Genomic DNA, 20,165 nt, shown 5'->3' with positions numbered 1-20,165 from the left:
GCTAAAGGGCCTTCCATTACGTGTTGCTGCATTTTTATTCACCTTTGAACTGTTGGAGTTAGAAACTATTTTTTTAATTAAAATCTGCAGATTATGCGCAGATGATGAATTATGTGGCAAATGCAGCAAATAGAGATCTCGTCGGAGATTAACAATATTTACAATGATAAATGATTACAATTAAAAGAAGCTTGAAAGGCCTAACATTCTCAGTGCAAACCTTTAACAATCAGTACATTGGTAAAAACGGTTTAAAAAACGTATACAGATTATAACAGACAAATTCATTAGTGGGTGACTTTCCCAAAACAATCAATTCACCAACTTGGATATTTTATATTTGAGACCTAAAGGTTTTAAAAATATATTCCTAGCTACCTTTACCATTTCTCTAGAACGAACAGAAAGAAAATGTGTATTATCTTGAACCCCACCATTGCAGAGATCACACATTCTGGTCTTATTTCCTTTATCGGGCCAGTATTTTAAAAATTATTTGGTGGTAAAATGCCTAATCTTGATATAAGTAAAAATCATCTCACACTGTGTTCCAAAGATAGCTTTAAATATAATTGATTCTGCTTAAAACATATACTGTTACCGTGAGTCTTATATATTTATAGAGATAAACAGTGAGTAATGTCACTAGTGTAGCTTATTCTGGCAGCAGCGTTTTTTAGAAACCCTTCAAGTTGTGCAGGTGTCCACATCTGCAAGTGATAGAACACTCTGATTGTGCTAGTGAACCCTTGAGATTATTATTGAAGGTATAGCTTTTTACTTTTCCATTAAAGGTTTCCTGCCTTAGGAAGTCTCTTAAGATGCCTTCAGGTGCACACAGTAAGTTGTAAGCCCATCTAATTACATTTGTCAGAGATGTTGAATAGACACTAAATAGGTTAAGTTCTAAACTTGGAGCTTGAAAATAATTGCTTGACTTAAAGAACTTATCTTTTGGAGGAACTACCCTTAGAATAAATTTAGCACTGACCAGCTATGGCAATATGTTTGAGGGCATAAGGTAAAATAGGGGATATCTTTGCCTGATAAATATCCAAAAGGGCTTAGAAATGTCACCTACCGGAAGAGCTATTAATTTTTTTTTAAAGCACCTATATGAGCAATTGCCTTGGTATGTATGTCCAAAAAATGTGCTGTATTTTCAGGAGAGTGGGAGAAGACCCTGCCTAGGTATGTACATGTTTTTGCTATGTCCAGAGGCATTCCACCCAGTCTCCAATTAAAAGGACAATACCACTTTTTTCCTCTAGAGGACAGCATCTTGGTCTTAGCGACATTTATTTTCAAAAAGTTATCTCCCACATATTTAAAGAGGACATTTAGATTTCACTGAAAACGAGTGGGAGTAAGCTCAAAGATGACTACGTCATTGGTATAAAATAAAACGTACAAGTATTGAAGTGCAATACGAGGAAGAAAATTCTTCACATTAGTAAAACAAGCAGGTAAATCACAAAGATAAATTGAAAAGGACGACAGCTAAAATACAGCCCTTTTGTGTTAAAATCTTAGCAGTCAATCCATTGTCCTCCCCATTAAAACTTTACACCAAATGGACATATGGAGTGCAATTATAAGTCTATCGACCCTAAGAAACTTCTTCAGAATTGAAGAAAATCTCCTTTTGCAGGTGGGTGGTTGTTCTGTCAGGTCCGTTTTCAAACCAAGTGTGGCTAAACTTTATGCTCATACTCTAGAACTGCAGGAAGTATATTGTATTGCTAACCCTTTATATGAAAATATTTCATTGTTGAAGAAGTATATTGAAATAATCTGAGAGGGAGTGTCATTGAGGCGTCTGCCTTTGGTTCACTGCAGCCACAACAAAGATTAAATTGTATTTTTTTGTATCGGTGCTGAAAGAGGGATCTTAAAAAGTAACATCCACACTAACTGTAGTTCATTATTAATATTTGACAGAATCCATCAGTGGCCTTTAAATCCTATTTAGGAACTTTCTTATAATTAGGACTCATTGTTCCAGTATCAGTGATTATAGTGATCTAGCAGAAGACTTTGCTGTGAAACTACAAAGTATTGGTTATTCTTCTGCGATGCCAGTAGAGTGCCAAGAAACTAGCCAAAAATATTAATCAGAAGGCACACTTAAAAACTTATGCACAGGCTTCTCAAGGCACCAAACTCTGTGGGACCATCTATCCTATATAAAGCAAGCAATCAATAAACATTTGATATACTGAACATGAGTAGCGCAAACAGTGAAAAGGTCTTTTTGCTTTTAGAAAATCTATGAATTTACAAGATCATCTTGTACATAGAAACACATTGCCAAACAGTTAAAACATATACAAATATTAACAAACTAGCACATTTAAATTTGCCGAAAACCATCGGACTCTACCCCTGTAGGTCTTCTGTAGTATATACTTTCACTAAACTCCTGATAGGGTACTTGTTTTAGGATTGCAAACTTTGAGAACAAAGGTCTCATACAAATTATTGATCAGACCAAGAGGTCTACATGATTACATATTCTTGTGGTCTGAAGCACATCGAAATAACCATAAGAAAAGTAAAGACCAGGATGATTGACCATAGAAACAACATACTGACCGAAGGCACAGCTACTAAACTTATTCGCCATTTTAAGGAACAACATAGTGCACATGATGTATTTTGGACAGCCTGCCTTGCAAACATCTATGCACAGGCTACTTTTCTGAGAGCAGTTGTGGTTCCACGGATCTGTGTGCCATGTTGCTGGCCTGAATGATGAAGGTGAATGGAACACCGACAGTGATCCTTAGCATACATATCACATACATCCACTATACCCTCCTGATCACAAAGCGAGAAGGGCACTCTTTTGGAAATGTGCGTGCTACTTTGGCCTCCACATTTCCTTTTTATCACGTCTCCACTGTTACTCTGGTTCCATTTCAGTGAGTGCAGGAGCTGAAAGACTTGTTCCAGTGGGACGCATTTTGTTTTTATACTTTGGTAGATATACGAAATTGTTTGCATTTAAAACTAAAGCTTCATTTCCTTACTACTGTTCAGGAGTGTTCTGGGTGCAGTGACTCTTTTTCAGCAAAACAAAGCCCTGCTATGATCTGTTACCAGTATAAAGTGACGCGGATCATGGTTCTTTAAAAAGTAGGTCTGGTAAGTAACTCTTGTATCAATTAAACTTCACTTCTGTAATTTGTATACCGAGTTTGGGATGGTAGACCAAGAATATGAATACATCACAGAGAAGAAAAAAATGTCACATAAGTAGCTATTAAACTTTGTTCACGGGCCTATAAGCTACTTTTTGAATAAACTCGACATTTCCTACAAGGGAACTTTCTCTCTGATATTAAAGATTTTTAATATGAATTGTATGAAATCATCACAAAAAGGTGTGGTGACGGGTTTGTTTACATGACAGCCATGCTATGTGTAATGTTGTAAGTGTGTTAATCTTTTTAATCTACTCTACCTGTACATGAAGACAACCTGTATCCTTTATGTGGAACAACCTTGCGTCTACATGGTCTTTTTTGTGCTGCCTTACCATCGGGATTTGTCTTACTTACTGTACTGATGAGTGCTCTCAACCCAAGGTGCACATAGCAGCCACTGAAACAAGTTGACTGAGTAGATACAGAAGCATTTAAATATAGATCCTTTGTTTTTATTCATGTGGAAGGGGGAGTCATTAAAAGCAGACATTAGAAAATGGTCACTCATTTTTTAAGTTTTTATGTGGGCATCCTAATTTAGCGCAGCAAGCACTAGGGATATGTCGCAGAATTATACGACTTTGCAATAGTCAATGCCTGGACGCTTGGGTATCAAACTGATATTGAGTAAGATGATGGAGGACTGACTCTTCACTGGTACTTCAAAACCTAGATGGAGAGCCCTATGATAAAGCATGCCACCCTCTGTGTGTGAGGATTTGCTTCCGGTGAGTACATCCTCGCCAAACATTTTGGATTATAGGGACAGGACTGTGCCTTAGGAATTCAAGGGCTGATTTATACCTTCTCACAGAATTCAACGTGCCACCTTTTTTGGAGTCTCTAACCCTTATCCTTCCCTCAACGAAATGTAAACTCAGTAGGTTTAACATAAGAAATATGTCAACAAAACAGTGCAGAACGAGAGAGACCCATTCGGTCAACACTCGAGGATTTCAGAGCGATATTGTTGTGATCTTTGATAAATTCGTGATAAGGAATCCTTACTGTGAGCCTTTGCCAAGGCTTCCATGGCTCTTTAACATTTCAAACATGGCTAGATGGTCCATGGTGCGGAGAGGAGAGACACAATTCCAGAAATAAACAAAAGCCTGATTGCCGGTGACTTAACGTGGGACATTATTTAATTTAATGTGTCGTTTCCGTAAAGTCCTGTATTTATCGTCCTTCAGAGCAGTAGCATTTGATTATTAGTTTACATTTTGCAATGCACCGTCAATATATTTTTGTGAAGCTGCACATTTTGTTCGTAAAGTGAAATGTTTTTGGGATAATGTTTGCTTACTATTTTTCAGGAATTGACGAGTGCTTTGATGCACGTGAAGCTGCACCTGTTTGTCCAGATCTTTACCCTTGCATTCTTCCCGACAGCAATATGGTTTTTTCTTCAGGCATTATCAGTCACACCGATAAATGAATGGCTTTTAAAAGGGTACGTTTTTGTAACGTTATTGCAACATTCTGTTTGTTCCTGGCACTCGTTACTCCTCATTCTGTTATTAATAAATGGACTGGTTTTACTTTCTGTTTTACCTGTCAGTTAAATGCATACATTGTCTCTTGGAATCCCAGTTATACTGTAGGTATTACTGTTCTCCCATTATGCTGTCCCTTGGATCCATAATATACGAATATACTACCCTAAAACCATATTTTATTTCCACCAATGAAAAAAGAAAAAAATTGACAGACCCACGTGGAATATGGAAAATATTTCTAAGATCCCTATGGGATATGGGTTTCATAACCATAACGACTGCCTCAATTCATTCAGAGCTTTACCACTGTCTATTGTTTTATAACTGTTCTATTGATAAAAGGTAAATAAAGCAAATGGGTCTCCATATATAGGTGTATACTGTGGAGAACAGTTTCAACAATCCATTTCTTTTACGAAAGAATGTTTCTAGCCAAGGGAGTTTTTTTCTTACAAATTCTACATTCTTATCTAAATATGGAAGCGTTATATAATAAAATAACAAAAAAATCTAGACAATCAACTAGTATAGTAAAGTTTTTCACTATTTTCAGTAATCATTTCCTTGTTTAAAAATGTGTATTCGCGTTAACTGCGCAAACATATGTGATTGGTAATATGTATATGGTACAAAATTGCTATTTCGGGGTTCTGGTGAAATTTACAAACCTGTTGACCTTGGACCTTGTGGTTTATATTGTCACCAAAACCCACTGATGGCAGTACAAGACTACTGTACACAGTCTCCCAGTATTTATCCTATACACAAAACAACCCTGTAAATGTTACTGGGCATGCCCACATCCTCATACAAAAGCCTTAAAATAATTATTAGCCCTACATGCTTCTTTTTGGCTTAAGAAGGACTTTAGAACTCTGAATGCACTACAGTGGTTTTATTTGTTAGTCGATGGTCACATTTTGTCTTGATGAGTGATCTCAAAGGGCATATGCAGAACTAACTGCATTGTAAAGACAGGTCTTGCTTCTAGATTTGGGGATGGGTTTGAAATGTTCACGGGTGATCAGCAACAAGGTATATTTATGAATTGTGATTTGTCGGAGAACGATCTTCAGTACAATTATGTATACATACTTTCTTGTAATAGATTATTTTGCTAAGTGTAAACTGTCTGCATTGTAAAGTGTATAATAAGCGTAAAGGGTTGCTTGGCTTGGATTATGATCTTTGTCCTGTACCGTTATCCCCTAGGCTGTATGGATTATCTTTTCTAAATGTGCGGTTGAGTTGATCCACATGACCCAAACATGCTGCAACAGTCATGAAGGTGATTGCGGGCATCAAAAGCACCTTTAGTGTTTAATGCCTTACTAATTTGTTTTCTAAGACCGACTTATGATTCCTTCAGCACCTAAAATCTAATTTGTCGCCTAAGTGTATGCTGATTCTCAAGAGATTTCTCAAGTCATTCTCAAAATCCACATTTGCATGAACACTTTGTTAAGCTTCTCTAGAGTACATACAAGAGAAAAAAACCCACATGAATGACAATAATAGAACTAGTTGAACTGGAGCACAAACCCTCATAAAGACGTTGAGTGGTAAAACTAGAGAATTTCCTTCCTGTTGACCAGGGTGGTATACCTTCACAGGCTTAACTGCATGGTAAAATGATCCCATCTGATCAGTTGATGTAGCATCATCGTGTTGTAAATTAAGGAAAACATGAGAGAAGAGCCTTTGTTTTCAAATTCCCATATTGCATTTCATATACATGAAGTGAGCTCTTTTCTCAAGTCCAGGGTGAGATCTCTCAAAAATGTAAGAATTTTCTTATGATCTCTTTAGAAGGTCATATCTACACTTTGGATTTTATGTTTTCAACAAAGATCAAAGGAAGATTGTAGAATTTGCCTCCAGTTGTAAACCTTCTGAAAGATTTAGAAGACATGACAGTGGAAAATAAAGTAGACTTGATAAAAAAAATTTAAAAAAATAAAGGAATTATTGAGTTTTTTTTCCTTGTGACAGTTATAGTTAAAAGATGCCAAATGTAAAAAAAAAAAAAAAAAAAAAAATGGGCAGTCATGTTATAGCATCAAGAGAGAATAATGGGAGGATGTACACACGACAACTTTGTCAGGTAACAATAAACATTGTCATTGAGACATGTTTTACAGGGTATACAATAACATGATGTGAATGATGGGCCATAGGATTGACATCTGTGCGAGAGTTATCAAACAAGGGTCCAAGCTTTAGCAACCCAGTCGCCCTATTGGAACAGATATGGTGGGAAAGATAGTAAAAGCCTCTAACATCAGCAAGGGGTTCAGGGAAATTGGGGAAAGTTATGAGGAACAAGGAGTAACAGTGGGGGAGGGGGGGAAATCAGCACAAGTTAGATTGTCAATGTGAATATACAGGAGATAGGAGGCAGGGGTGGACTGCGACTTGCAGGGGACATGGTTTGAATGAGGTGGTGGTCATATATGTGGTCCAGACACCATCTCCTGATATTGCCAAATGGGAAGGAGAAATTGACCCAGTACGTTTTTTTTTTTTTGTAAAGCTTACAATGGCTGAAGACCGTGATGATGATGGCATGACTGTATCACAGGGGGTCAAAGGGAAAGGGAGAAAGCGGTCTGCTCTGACCAGCTCTTTGAATTGGGTTAGCATAGTGTCCCAGGCTGCTGCAGTGGGGTGCCTCTGGAGGCATCAGGCTTCCTCCAAATGTAAAGTAGTGCTCTCCGCCTCTCCCTAACAGAAAAGCGCCATGTGCCATTAAAAGATCGCCAGGGGTGGGGCTCTTCAATGTATGGTGAGGATACGTTTAGCCAGTACGAGGGCGAGGTTGACAAAATGTGCCTGTACTTTTTCTCCCTGCTAGGAAAAATATCTTGGGCCAAGGCCTCCCAGGAGTTTATCATCGTGAGTTTTATGATGGTGGCCAGGGTGGTGTGTATTGCATGCCAGTAGTTGGCAACACTGGAGCATGACCAAAGCATGTGTTGGAGGTCGGCTGGCTAGGCCTGGCATCTGGGGCATGTGAGCCTGGCTGTGAGGAACATACCATTCAATCAAGAGGGTGTAAGGTACGCCCATGTGCAGAATTCTTTATTTTTTATTTTTTATCATGCATTGTGAGATATAGTCCAGGGGAAGAGGGGGGGTTCTAGGGCCCTAGTCCATTCAGCATCATGCAGGGGACGTGCCAGATCCTCCTTCAAAGCGTGTTGGAGGTGTGTCATACAGGATCCTATGTGCTCTCTGATTACTCTGTATAACGATGTTACCAGGTGACAGCCTCCTCCTATGGTGTGTAGGGTATGAGTTACGGCATGAGTCTTTTTGTCCACCCTGTGCCACAGTGTCCGGATCCCCGCCAGCAGCTGTCCATGAAGCAGAACTGGCCCGGGAGAATGTCATAATCTTGGCATAATTGATCAAATGTGATAAGATGGGCATTTTGGAAGAGGTTGCCTTTCAGGGTTAGAATTGATCATACCACACGGTTAACTTGTCTGCTGTAAAGTGCCCATAGGGTCTTTGGAGTCCCGGGAATGGGGATAGCAAGGAAATAACATAGTACCCGGCTGGTCACTCAGGCAGTCCTACCTAGCAAGGCACTTACAGGCCACCCAACCTGTAAGGACATGTAGGCACTTTTATGGCTGGGTGGAGTAGCTGCCGAAAAATATGGGTGGGAAGTGGGCCTTCCCCATTGCTAGTCTCATACTGGTTCCTTCCAGCCAACCTCCGGCTGGGATGTGGAATTCCTATCTCTCGACGCCCGGGACATATTGTTTGAGGTCAAGGGCAACAAGTTTTCATGTTTTTGTCCTTGGGACAAGTAGGTCCAACCCCTGCAGCACAAACCCTTTGGCTGCCAATTTACAAAGAAGGGAACTGTCTGCTATTGAGGTAATGTGTGTGTCCATAGGTTAATTTTGTTTAAACTTCTATTTATGGTTCATAAAGGAAAAGCCTTCATTATTAGGGTGAGCGCTGTAAATAAATGTTTTAGGGTCACACTGAACTACTATGACAGTGGTTCCAGTAAAAAAAAAAAAAAAAATTAAATATATGTTTGAAATGTTTAACAATAGGAGGCAAGTATAATGCTCCCAGAATGCTCTCTGATTAGATGCAAATGTTTGCAGAAGCTTGTAAGCAACAGTGATGATTATTTGCTTTCAGAATAAAATGTTCAGAAAAAAATGTAAGTAGGGAAAAAAAATGTTTTGCTAATATTACATTTTAGGTGCTATTTCTTTGAAGCATCATTTAGTAAAATGTGTTGATGCATGTTAGTATTTCCCAAAAATATTCCTAATGGAAAATCAGTGTAAGATTATGGGAAGCAAGAAAATAAACAGGCACTGGCAAAGCCAACCGAGCCAACATTTTTGTGAGTCTTTTGGTTTCATCAATGTGTGTCTTGTTTCAACATTGTTTTTATAACACTTTATTGTTGTGGGAGCTGCCAGGTCCTCACCATTGTAACAAACTCTGTCAAAAAGAAAAAAACTTTTTGGGTCTCTAAAAGCACACATTACCACCAGTGGCATAACAAAGGCTCTGCAACCTCCCTCCCAAGGGCCCTCTCAGCACAGCACCTGCCCTGAGTTAGTCTGGAGGGGGCCTCCAGGCTTGTTACACCACTGACTGCCACAGTAGTTCCTGGCACTGAACAAAACTACTTTGTGTGTCAATATGCTCTTTGTGTAAAAGAAGAATGCGATCACTCACAGTAAAGCCAACTGTTAGATAGAGAGAAATAGAAGTTTAATAAAAACAAAATGTCTGTTAACGCCAGACCTTATTAGGGAACTAATTATTAAAGTCATAAAAGTGCACCCATGGTATATGTCCTTGAATTAGTGGCTTTCATTAACTCACAAGAACTTACGGAAGTAGACCAGGAAATCATCCTCCTATAAAATATTTGTGAACTGTATTGTGCACATGCATGTGTAGATTTGCTTTTATGAAAATCTATTGAGCGTTTACAAGTTCACTTTCCCTCCAACCACTTTTTTCCCAACCCTGGAAGAACTTCTACTTCCGCCATTGTCAGGAGTAAATTTCCAACCTTTCTCATTATGGGAAAAGGTTAGAGAAGAGCTGGCGAAAATCCTTCAAACATGCAAGTTAGTAGGTTGCAGACTCAAAGGTATTTCAGCCCTGGAACTACTGCTTACTGCTTCCTCCAGCCCCAGTATGTAGATATGCGAAAAGGTGGCAAAATAAAGAAATTGGTATAGTAGGGATTGAAATTGCAAGTATCCAAGTCCTACTATAGTAGTAGTCCTGGCATAACCAGAGAGGCTATTATCAGAGCTCTTACATGGCACCTAAGGGCCAAGTAGATTTTTTTTTTTTTTTTACAGGACAAATAGATTTAAGCAGCAACCTGTCCCATGGACAAGTAGATATTGTATTAAATTTCACACCCCTGCTCCGGGATATCCACTTGGGCTGAAGAAAGTGCACTTGATGTTGGTTCTAACAGGATGGTCAGCAAATGCCTTCTTTAAAATGGATCATGTTACACTGTACATCAACCACAAGCTTTCTCCCTTTTTGATCTCTTTTAATTATCCTTTAACACCTTCCTCTTTTGATTGTGCTGTAACTGTGGCGTTCTTGTTTTGTAAACATGTTTTTTTTGCATTTCCAAACAATACAAACACAGCTAGCGAGGTTCAGGAGTATTGTGCCAGATAGATACATTTGCATTTTACAGTTCATTAATAGTAATACATAAGCAGTGTTATAACACACAAGCTTGACCTGAACCCTCCAACTGCAAACAAAAGTCCACCCCTCACTATCCCACCTCCCTTCCGCTGAGCCCATTCGAAAGTGATGTCCCGTCCTCCCTCCTTCAGTAATCTGCAGACCTATCTTGATCACTTCCTATTACCGCTCCCAAATTTAGAAGTGGGATGGTATGGATGTGCAACTCCTCATGTGTCTGCATGTGCTGGTGTTCTAGGTGAGGTATCCTGTTCAGGATCAACTATACAGTCCACCAGGTGTTTCCAGGCTTGGGCCTCATCTACTGAGCCCCTGCCTCGTTTCGCTTCTCTAATTAGGATTGCATGCTCATATCCCACCCACTGAATGAGTTCTTCTTTCCATTTGGGCAGACTAGGGCCCCTGGCAGTTTTCCAAATCAATGTGATCTCTCTCTCTTCACCAATGTCAGAGCCAAGTCTATGAACCTGGTGGTGGTTTTACGTTTAGAGGGCCTCGGCAATCCCCCCAATAGACATGCCATGGGGTTGCGGGATCGACAGGAGCGTTACTTTATTAATGCAAGCCACTACCTCCCTCCAATAGTCTTCCAGTGAGGGGCAGGCTTATACCATGTAAAACATCTCTACTCCTATTTGACCACATTGTGGGTAAGCCATTCCATGGGCCCCAAATTGTCTAATTATACATCCTTGGTTAAGTAGGCCCTGTGTAACTAATAAAAACTTATCAATTTGAATCCAGCATTGAGGGACACAGTGTATGTGTTCAAAAGGACTTTGGCCTAGTCTGCTTCTATGATCGAGTGTGTTAAGTTCCTTTCCCATTGTTCCAGCAGTTTTCCTAAAAGTGTGGTGAGGTTGTGTCTTATGGCTTAGTAGAGGCAAGTTACAGCGTTAAAGCGGCCTGATGTGGTGCATAGAGTTTGACCTCCCCTGTGAGGTTATGGCTCTTCTCCCCTCATCCCCAGTGGTTCCTCACTTTTGCAACGACTGCACAATGTAGTAATAATTGGCCTCTAGGTACGTCGAAAGTAGTGGAGAAGTCATCCATTGATGATAATCCCACATTCCCTCTATAGATCGCCAACTCGATTCCCTCTGTATGTGGACCATTCTGCTATGTTCTGAAAGGCGGTGCTGCGCACTATGTATGCTAGGCCTTGCAACTTAATATCTGGTAAATTAGGTACCACTGTCTGGCTGCGTTGGATGGTCCATCTCAGCCCGTGATGGGCAACACCCAGTTCAGCACTCCTGTCTTCTAGAGGGCGCCTGGGGGTCCAGGACCACCTGCTGGAGAGCCCGGAGGCTCAGCATTGTCCTCATGGCGGTAACCTTGTGCGCCCCCTGGAATAAAGCCACATAGCAAGCCACTGGAACTGGGCCGCCAGGTAGTATGCCTCCATGTCCGGTGCTGCCAGCCCTCCATTTGCTGTTGAATGCCGCATTTTGGTTAACGCCACTCTACGTCTGCCTGTGCCCCATATGAGCTTGTTTAACAGGCAGTCCAATTCCTTAAAGACTCGTCTGGGTATAATGAGTAACATTGCCATTTGCCTCTGTTTCACACCGCTTTATAGCTCAGTAGCAAACCAGATTAATTAAAATGATTACTATTTGAACTGGGTATTAGTATTAACTGTTATCTTCTGCCCTACCCGTGCATATGAAGATTCTGTCAGTCCAGAAAAATTATATATCCTGATTATGAGGAGTGTTACAATCCGCAAGAAGAAGGGGGAAGTTGCCTTTATGTTTCACTTGTCACCAGCCTCACATCATACCGCATGCTTCTTCTTGATGGCCCTGTCTCTTGAAGAATAAAATCAGATTACTGCTGATGTGCGGAACCAGTTGAGACCATCTTGAGAAGGAGCAAGCAAAATAAACTGTAGTGATGATACTATCTTTACACAAGAACTTGGGGACCTGACACATCGTTTTCGTGCTAGGGGTTACTCTGAAGAACTGAAATCTAAGGCTAGTAAACGGATTTCTGTCAGACAACGACAACATCTGCTTATTAGAGGCCACAGTAGGAAGACTGACGGGGCTAAAAAGAAGGCTATTCCATTTATTACCAAATTTAGCCCTGCCAGTATGTCAATCTATCAGATTTTGAAAAAAAACTGGCACCTTTTACTTTTGGATGCCAATTTGGCTACTGTAATCCACAAAACTCCATCTATCATACACAGTCGGGGGAAAACTTTGAGAAATCTCTTATGTCCTAGTTTTTTGGCCCAACCTGCCAAAACATCCCAACTCACCTGGCTCCCCAACGCACCTATTGGCTTTTATAAATGTGGTTGTTGTGTCTCATGTGCAATGGCTCTCAATAAAACTATGACTTTCTCTTACAATACTGGGGTCATTCACCACATCAGACAATTGATCAACTGTAACACCAAATAAACGGTGTACTGTGTAATCTGTGTTTGTGGTCTAATGTATGTAGGCAGCACAATCCGACCTTTAAAAGAACGAATACAGGAGCATATTAGGGCCATTAGAAACCAGAATCAACAATACCCTCTTGCCACACATTTCAACCTACTGCATGGAGAGGGTGACATTCTCAATATCAGATTCCTTGGCATTGCACATGTCTCCACTGCACCAAGGTTTGGTAATAGGACGTTGGACTTACGCAAATGTGAGGCTAGATGGATATTGAAACTTAGAGCTGTAGATATGGGCCTCAATATGGACCGGGAATTACATGTTTTTCTTAACTAGTACGATTATGATAACTAATGTAATCATCCATATGTACTTTTGTTCCTCTCGCCTTTCCCCACCCCCCCCCCCCCCTTTACTCACACTGTTCTTTGGTTTTGCCTAAAGAAATATTATACTTAAAATGGTCAGTTTTTTGATTTTGTATTCGGTGTCTCCCTTTCTTGTCAAAATATGTTTTGACCACTCGTATAATAATCCTGTTGTTACCTAATGTCCTGTTACTCACTCTTGATACCCTCATGGAATTACAGCATTGGCCTTACGGTTGTATGAAAACTCTGTAGAGTACATGTTACCCTGTACATTTCTTACTTGTTACTATTATTTTTTCCTCTTTTTCATGCAGCACTTAAGTCTAACTATTCGATAACATCCAGGACAGTGACTAGATTGGGACCAGGGCTTTTCTTTCTTCTTCTCCTTCTCCTTTCCTTTTCCTTTTTACTTTCTTTCTTTCTTTTTGTTTCTCTTTTCTTGTTTACCTGCATATATATACACATATGACTCTCCGTCTTTTGCCCCCCCCCCCCTTTACTCACAATGTTCTTTGGTTTTGCCTAAAGAAATATTATACTTCAAATGGTCAGTTTTTTGTTTTTGTATTAGGTGTCTCCCTTTCTTGTCAAAATGTGTTTTGACCACTCGTACAATAATCCTGTTGTTACCTATGTCCTGTTACTCACTCTTGATACCCTCATGGAATTACAGCATTGGCCTTACGGTTGTATGAAAACTCTGTAGAGTACATGTTACCCTGTACATTTCTTACTTGTTACTATTATATTTTTTCCTCTTTTTCATGTAGCACTTAAGTCTAACTATTCGATAACATCCAGGACAGTGGCCAGATTGGGACCAGGGCTTTTCTTTCTTCTTCTCCTTTCCTTTTCCTTTTTACTTTCTTTCTTTCTTTTTGTTTCTCTTTTCTTGTTTACCTGCATATATATACACATGACTCTCCGTGCATGCCTCACCATTTCTAGTTACTCGCCTTTTCACTTGACTACGTTAAGTTTGTTTGGGCTCAGTACCCACACACCAACATGGCTCCTCCTTTCTACCGACTTTCGGCACCCTCCATTGTTTTTTATCTACCACTAGTCCTTCTTCTATCTCGGTGCCCGTTCCTAGTCACGTGTTATACGTTGACTACTTAGACGCGCTCACAGCGTTTCATGCAGACCAGATGAAAATACGCTGTCACACGGGCAGACGGCACCTGACTACCATACGGTAAGTCGGAACCTTGGTTCCGCTTCGCACTGACGGAGAGTTCCGGTTTTTAGGGATTTCGACTAATTACTCGCGCTTACGGCGTTTTTTTGCCCTAGCATATGCTGTGCCTTTTCGTTGGGCTGCGGGTACGCCCGTTTAGAATATTACTACCTTACCCCTTCCTTTACTACTTCGGCGCCATTACGCCATACCTTATTTTTGGTACCAGGCGCGTTTAGGAGTTTACTACTGCCACAGCGCCAATTAGTTTATGCTAAATTTTAATTTCTCTGACTTACTCATTATCGTTAGGGTTCTCCACTAGCACTAGGTATCTCGATCACGCGACCCCATATTTCGTAACTTGGGACGCCTTTCCGGCTGTGTCTTTAACCTCCCCCTTTCATGTTTGTTTCGCTATGTACTCCCGTTTTAACAATGTTTTCTTACTCTATTTCCATAGAGACTTATTAATGGACCTACCATGGTCCCTTTGATGGGTTACTTCGCACGCAATTTGGACTCCCTACTTTACATATCGACGCCATCAATTACAGGTATCTCTTATTTGTGGACACCTTTGCGTCCTTCCACTTCTAATTTGGAATGCTTGGTTCATGCTTAACATGACTTACCGAGGTGTACTTTATCTTCCCCCCTTTTCTCTAGATAACTTAGAGATTTTTGGACTTACTACTGGTTCTGAGATTACTCAGACTTACCTTGTTGACACCGTTACGTCAGATTGGGTAGGTTCTGAGACCATCTAGTCCCCTCATTCTTCTGACTTTAGGTTCTTACTTTTTGTTGAAACGGTCTCGCTACTCTTTCTTAGCTTTATCACTGGGATTCCAGCCACTCGAATTGAGCTCTTTTTCACTCTACTTCATTTGGACTTTCCTATTTCACACATTATCTAACCTAGGGCTAACTGGTCAAATGTTTGTTGTCATTCTGCATTTTTGTAGACTTTGGTGTCTCAGGCACACATTGGTGTTTTTTCTGGAATTCTTTAGCCATGTCCATGGTACTTTTATGTGCTTGTCCGATTTCTTTGATCTTGTCACCTACGTGCACCAATCATTGTACACGACACAATCCGATTGCCACATACAATTTGTCTTATGTGTTTATCTGCCATGTATACATCAGGCACATTTTTATATGTTTCTCTACAGCCTTGAAAAAGTCACTGGTGTGACGAAACACGTGTTGGCTGTGTTTGGAATGATGCTCTCTGTTTATTGAATACCACTTCGTTCAAAATAAAGAAACTCATCTCTCGAGACAAGATCTGAATACTGATTTGCTTGACTTCTTCATCCACCTTTACTAAAAATGACCAAATGTTATGACTTTTTGTTGTTCTACTATTGCATATCGTGTGCTGTGATCTGTTTTGCTTAAAATAATCGGAAGAACAATAGTGGGATATGTCAATTTATTAATATCCTGAAAGTTATGAATTGGGCAAAAACGGCACTCGGTTGCATCCACAGAATTGCCTCTATCTGTGGTACAACTTCCAACATTGTTTCTTGCCGCTGGATTTCGGTTCTTTTGGTTTGGGGTTATATTGAATTAGCTGCAAAAGCATATTCTAACACGACAAAAGGAAAGAAAATTACCATTTAGGAAGGGTGCAATTTTTGAGTCGAGCAGCAGTTGACTGAGTGATCGGTTATAGAAAAGGAGTAGTTTGTGAGATCCACAAGAAATATTTGTCTGCCACAGGCCTTGTAGATCCTGGTTGCGATCCTGACAGGTGTACACTTAAATGATTTAGTAAAATCTCAGTTTAATGCCAGTCAGTGTTGTAGACCTGGATATTTACGGCCTGCCACTGTTCTATCCCACTGTGGAAACTGTCTGTGCATCAGCTTTAGGAAGGTTATCTAGTGCAGAAACGTCCTCAAAACCTGAAGAAGGCATAAACTCAGACACTGGGACGAATAAAATAAGAGAACATTTTATGCCACTAAGTATGTACATTTTATCAAAGAAATAGGAATAAAAGGCTGAGTCACTCCTTACTAACAACAGATATGTAATGCACAGATCAACAGTTTCCAGTCTTGCGCCGAGTAACTCATGTTACTGCTTTAAATTGCCCGATTTCTGCTGACCAAGGTCATTGATGTCTGTCTCCCCGTGTGCTGCCCTATCCTTCCCCGGCATTGCCCAGCAAAGTGCTGCAAGGTGAGCACGGCTCGCGCCAGTTGATTTTATTACTTCCTAAAATATATATAAATTCCTAGATCCTGCAGCTCTGTAGCACAGGGGTTACATTCGTATAATACAATTTCATTTTGATGATGTATTGCTGTAGTTACACAATAAAGAGCGCGCAGATCCAGTTTGCAGGAATATTATTTCAGTTTTTTTCTTTGTGTTACTGTTGTCTTTGGACGTGTGCTTTATAGCAATATGTTTTATTCAGTCAGTGGAGTGAGGCGAATCCTCTGGTTATGCCATCCCAACAAAGTGGTTCGATCTAAAAGCATGGTGTTCAACACTGCGAGTGGGGTAACCCAGACTCCTGCCATCGCAGACGCTCGACTCTACAAAACAAACGAAATCTCGCTTTTTTTTTATTACAAAAGGGCCATTGGTGGAAAAATAAACAGGCTCTCTCAAGTGGGAGGAACATGACCCAAACAAGGCAGCGTGTACAGTCTTACTTTGTAGCTTTGTAACAGATGTTGAGCATTTAAAAATATGTTTCATCAGAATATTTTGAACAATTCATACAAGACACTTATTACGATGCAAAAGTTTATTAATTTTGATATTGGCATTTAAAGAAAAGGAACAAATCATTACAAATTGGTATTTTTTCACATTTAAAGAAATCAAGAACAGTCAGAGTAAAGAAAATACTAATTTAAAATATATGCCAAAACAATTAAAAATAAAGGTCCTGTAGCCGTTGGAGATTATGTAACATCGTTTGCATGTGTTAGGGTTCTTATATTGTGAGCATTCACCATTTTACACAGGTATCTTCTCAGCTTTCCTTAAACGGAGGAGTTACATCCAGATCTTGCTCTCAGCCTGCACACAGTAGCAGTTTTAAAAAGGGATACATTTGACCCCCTTCATCAGTGTTGCTGGAACCTTTGCTTCATAGCACAGCATTGAGAGATTGGAGAGAAAATCTACAGGGGTAGCTCTTCCATTAGGGCAGAGGAGCGTCGCCCCCCCCTTCCAGCAGCGGCAGCTGCAAACCTTTTACCAAAAAACAATAAACTGTGTTTATTATTGTTTTTTGATAAAATGGTGGGGCTTTAGGGGTGACGAGCAGTGCTCAGTACTCCCCCTCAGAGTGCATGTGTGTTTGGCCGTCCATCTTGGACCAGCCAAACGCATGCACAGTAGACTATGTTGCCGGGCTGGAGAGCCTGTACAGTTTCCCAGTCTGCCTAGGAGCGCCATGGCTGGGTGCTCCCAGCCAATCCTGACGCTGCTCTAAGCAGCGTCAGGATTGGCTGCAGGACAGGCTGGGAGCCTGTGTCTGCAGCGAGGAGATGGAGGAGCGGAGTGGCACACGGCATTCAGGTAGGTGTGTTTTTTTTTTTTTTTTTTTTTTTTAAATATTTTTTTTATTTAATTTTAATTTCTCCACCCACCCCGCCCCTTCTGCTTGCCATGAGCCACAACTGAATATCTGATGCTCTGCATGCAGTCTACTTCCTAAATTTTGCATTACTGTAATTCCCAGATAGGAATATTCTGCAACTCTTTCAAGTTTGACATTCCCTATACACTAATTGAAATATATCTACCACACATGTCCTGACTGCACTATTTTGTTTCCAGTGTTTTAACAATAAATAACACAGCAAATAACCCCCACTGTAGGGCCGTATATGTAATATTAAGTAAAATGACGCCATCTCCATATAGGGACAATTAATTCCCACATCAGCTGATTAGGGGTGGGGGTGATATCTTGCCATAACAAAATTGTTTGTGCAGACTGAAAAATTCAAAAGTGCAGGGTTGCCAATAATATCCCTGGTGACAAGTGAACATGTAGGACACCCAACTAGGGGAAAAACTGGCATTGCAGAAGCCAGCAGGTTTCATGACAAAGCTATTGCTTTTTCCAACTCTTTCTCTCTATTCCCACCAGTATACTGCCTCACCAAGCGTTCAGGATGCGCTATATAGCGAAGCAGTCCTCACAGTGGCATTAGTACTAGCACCCATAACCTTTATTATTTGTTATTGGCACCAGCATTTTATCTGGGCATTTGAGAGACATTTGCTCTGGTCGTTAGCTCTATCACTTGGGATTCTGTTAGAACATGTAGGTTATTTTAGAAAGAATGACTGCTAGAGCATAAGTCTGAAGCAATAAGTTTTGCTTACACACGTTTTTATGAAATAGGCATGGTTCCTCATACCTTTGTTTGTTTGTATTTGTTAAATTTGATTTTACATAATTATAGTTTCTGATGTTTAGTTATTTAGTTAGAGTACAATACAGTGGATCTTCACATTATTTTCCTTTTTTTGTTCTCATGGGGGAACATTGATAGTTTCCATTGGACATCTTTTCCTCATTTAGGGGAAGTGAGTAGTGTAGTTAGCTGTCTGCATGGCATAGGATGTTTCTGTGAAAACAGCCAAGAGACTATCTCTTACTGTGAGATTATGTCTCCTGCCAATTTTGACTTTACAGCTTCTGTGATATTACCCAGAAAAGATTTGAAATAATCGATTCTGTTGTTAGTAATAAAAGCAGTTTTATGCTCCTTTGTTCTGAAAAATGAATGCACCATAGTGGAGTATCCTTTGCATTTCTAGAAGTTTGTTGCCACTGCTTCAATCAACCTTTTCTCGATTGCCCAAGTTACAACCCTAAATTATTTTAAATTGCCAAGCGTTTTAGCATCTGATGATAGCATAAGTCTCTTTTTACCACTTTGAGATTTTCCATCCTGGAAAAATGCACAATTATGTTATCGAATGTGCTTTTAGAGACAGTTCATACTCATTTTGCCCTTGATTGCAGATCCCTCTGAAAGCATGCATTTAAGATTAAACATGTAGTTCCAACGAGTGTTAAATTTATTTGAGACTAGTCCTTCAGAAATTTACCAAGGAAAATTTTAAAGATCACCTCTTGTAGATCCAGCTTGGTACAGACGTTGATTATTCAACTCAAGTCAAGAAATGTCCACGCCATCACTACTTTTGCATGCCTTTGAGTAGAATGAATGACATAGAACAAAATAGTATTTTTTTCTGAAGTTGGAAATCACAAACTTTCTTAAATATAAATAACATGGACAGTCTGAGTTTCAATATTTCAGATGACCTGATATTTCAGAGTCAACAAGAATAGTTTAATTCACTGTTTTTCTGTCACGCCATTCAGTACTACTAGCCGCCTTTACCAAGTTGCATTGTTTCCTTCAAATTTTAGAGGTCTATACTTGAAACTGTGCTAGTTCAATTACTACTCGCTTACCTTTTTCATAGGAAGTTATTAGTGGTTTTTTTTTGTGTGTTTTTTTTTTGCACCAGCTTGGATACTTGGAAATAGTGAATAGGTTCTTTATGGACAGCAGTAATTTGAAGTTCTTACAACATTACGTGTATTACGCTTTAAATCACCATTCTGATTTTGTAATGATTTTGCTAGATACACTGCTTCTATATATTCACAGTTTGCCAGTACTCTAATACAAATTTTAGCATGTTTTTCATTGTAAATGTGTTTTGTGAACCTGGGAGAGCTTTCTGCTGTTTGTGTGGGTTAT

The 20,165-nt window shown here is 39.9% G+C and overlaps 1 protein-coding gene across 3 annotated transcripts in view; it reads left to right on the top strand.

Annotated features, from left to right (window-relative positions):
* The window catches only part of SLC10A7 (solute carrier family 10 member 7), a 661,109-nt gene that overhangs the window by 96,221 nt on the left and 544,723 nt on the right, over positions 1-20,165 (top strand). For 2 of the 3 annotated variants that reach the window (XM_069242617.1, XM_069242618.1), the window contains exon 3: positions 4,526-4,662. In XM_069242617.1, coding sequence (XP_069098718.1) covers positions 4,526-4,662 — 137 coding nt within the window. Of the gene's footprint in view, positions 1-4,525; positions 4,663-14,857; positions 14,952-20,165 lie in introns of those variants that run through there. The other variant, XM_069242619.1, reaches the window with a different exon arrangement.

This window comes from Pleurodeles waltl, chromosome 1_2 (assembly GCF_031143425.1).
Source record: "Pleurodeles waltl isolate 20211129_DDA chromosome 1_2, aPleWal1.hap1.20221129, whole genome shotgun sequence".
NCBI classification, from domain to species: Eukaryota; Metazoa; Chordata; class Amphibia; order Caudata; family Salamandridae; genus Pleurodeles; species Pleurodeles waltl.
The sequence above is the reverse complement of the archived record's forward strand: the minus strand, read 5'-3'. Positions and strand labels throughout refer to the sequence as shown.